The following is a 1,959-nucleotide window of genomic DNA, read 5'->3' as shown; positions in this document are numbered from 1 at the left end:
TGGCAGCTGGCCTCGCGCCTCGAGCGAGCACGGGCGTGGGCGCGGGCGCGGCAGCCAAAGTTGAAAAAACAGGAACAGGGCCGACGCGCCCGCCGCGCGTCTGAGCGCCCAACCCTGGCAGGCCAGGCAGGCCAGGCAGGCCAGCAGGCCAGCCCAGGCAGAGCGAGGGAGGCTGGGGCCAGGCCGAAATCCGAACCCCCCGCAGCCAACCGCCCAGCCCGCCCGCTCTCTCGCTCAGCGCTTCAGGGCCATCTTGGGCGCTGGCCCCTCGCCACAACTTCAGAGCTGAACCGGAGACGCATGATGCCTCGCACTGAATGCTTTGAAGGGGAATCTGCCTTGCACGGAAACCTCGCTATCAGAATCGCGTCGGGGCCCGGCCCGCTCGTGTCGTGCATCTCAGACTGGGCAAGCTGTGTCTCGATGCCATCGCGATGCTGTATAGACCAATTCGTCGCCTCCTTGCACGCCGTCCGCCCCGGCATTCTAGGGTGCGGGCGCGCCCTGAGCTAGGTGAAGCCATCCCTCCTCGCCGCCCTGGCGGAGCGACCGCTGCAAACCCGACTGTACCGTCTCATGGAAGGGCAGCGTCGGCAGTATGAGCGACCTGCGAGCGATCCGCCTCGACATCCACGGCCTGACCAGCGGCAGCCTCGTGGTAGCGCTGCACCGCCTGCCACGGATCGGGCCCGTCTCCGACGACCGAGACGACGACACTGATGTCGTCGTGCTTGCCGCCGACGTAGTGCAGACCCTCTTCCATGGCGCGCTGCTGGAACGGCGAGCTGACGGCGCGGCTGTCCTCGCTGACGGCCTTGGCCCGGCTGCACAGGGCCTCGGACAGCAGCTGCGGGTCAAAGTCGGATGGCAGGTCGTAGTAGCCGTACGGCTGCTCCTGCTCGCCGCCCTCGACACCACCCGATGTTGTCGACGACGGCGGCGGAGGCGGCGGCGGCGCGAACCGGCGGACCTCCTCGACGATGTCCTCGTCGAACAGGTTGTCGACCAGGCCGTCGGAGCCGACAATGATGATGTCGCCCCGCTGCACCTGGACCGACCAGCGCCCCGCGTCGCGGCGCGGCTCGTCCCACTCGGCCTCTTCGACAGTGGCGCCGCCGCTGCCATCGCCGTCGTTGGCGTTGGCAGATGCGTCCGCCGTCGCGGCCGATGCAGCCTGCTGCCGGAGCTTGTTGCGCGACGTGCCGAGCGGCTCGAGGGCCTCGTCGTCGAGGTCGTCCTTGGCGCCCGACTGGAGGTAACCCTCGCGCGCCAACGTGCGGTCGGCGGCCAGGCTGACGCTCTCGGCCGTGTGGCCCATCATGCCGAGCTGCACGGGGAAGTTGAACGAATGCTGCTGCTCGGTCGAGCGGAACAGGAGCTCGCCCTGCCGGATGATGAGCAGGACGCAGTCGCCCAGGTTGGCGATCCGCAGCTCATCGCCGCGCAGTAGCGCAATCAGCGCCGTCGAGCTGCCGAGGATGCCCTCGCGCCGCGACGCTCGGACGCAGCGCTCCCACGCCGTGTGCATCACCTCGACCGGATCGACGTCCTGCCACTCGTGGAGCAGCCGCCCGCCCTCGGCCGCCAGCTGGTCGGCCGTGAAGTCGTCGAAGCGCGCCAGCTCGGCGGCACAGAAGTGCATCAGCAGCCGCGAAAAGAGCGCCGGGTCGGCACCGCGCCGCGAGGCCCAGCCACCCACGCCGTCGGCGACGCCGAGCGAGTCGGGCCGCAAAAAGTAGGCGTCCTCGCCCACCTGCACCGAGGCAAGCCGCTCCTGGACGATGCGCCCGTTTTCGCGGATCGACGAGTTGAGCCCACGTCGCTTGCCGCCGCCCGCCGACGCGGCACCGACGGAGCCGAGGCGCGGCTGCGGCTGCTGCTTGGGCGGCGCCGCGGATGGCGAGCCCGTCAGAAAGTCGGCGGCGGCGGCGAGCATGCCTGACAGGCCCGCCGAGGACG

At 70.2% G+C, this 1,959-nt stretch overlaps 1 protein-coding gene across 1 annotated transcript in view; it reads right to left on the bottom strand.

Moving 5' to 3' along the window:
* Positions 1-574: 574 nt before the first annotated feature.
* The window catches only part of PFL1_02636 (uncharacterized protein), a gene marked incomplete at both ends in the record, with an annotated part of 3,713 nt that continues 2,328 nt past the window's right edge, over positions 575-1,959 (bottom strand). The window contains one exon of the mRNA XM_007880151.1: positions 575-1,876. Coding sequence (XP_007878342.1) covers positions 575-1,876 — 1,302 coding nt within the window. The remainder of the gene's footprint in view (positions 1,877-1,959) is intronic.

Source organism: Pseudozyma flocculosa (assembly GCF_000417875.1).
Source record: "Pseudozyma flocculosa PF-1 unplaced genomic scaffold scaffold00007, whole genome shotgun sequence".
NCBI lineage: Eukaryota > Fungi > Basidiomycota > Ustilaginomycetes > Ustilaginales > Ustilaginaceae > Pseudozyma > Pseudozyma flocculosa.
The sequence above is the reverse complement of the archived record's forward strand: the minus strand, read 5'-3'. Positions and strand labels throughout refer to the sequence as shown.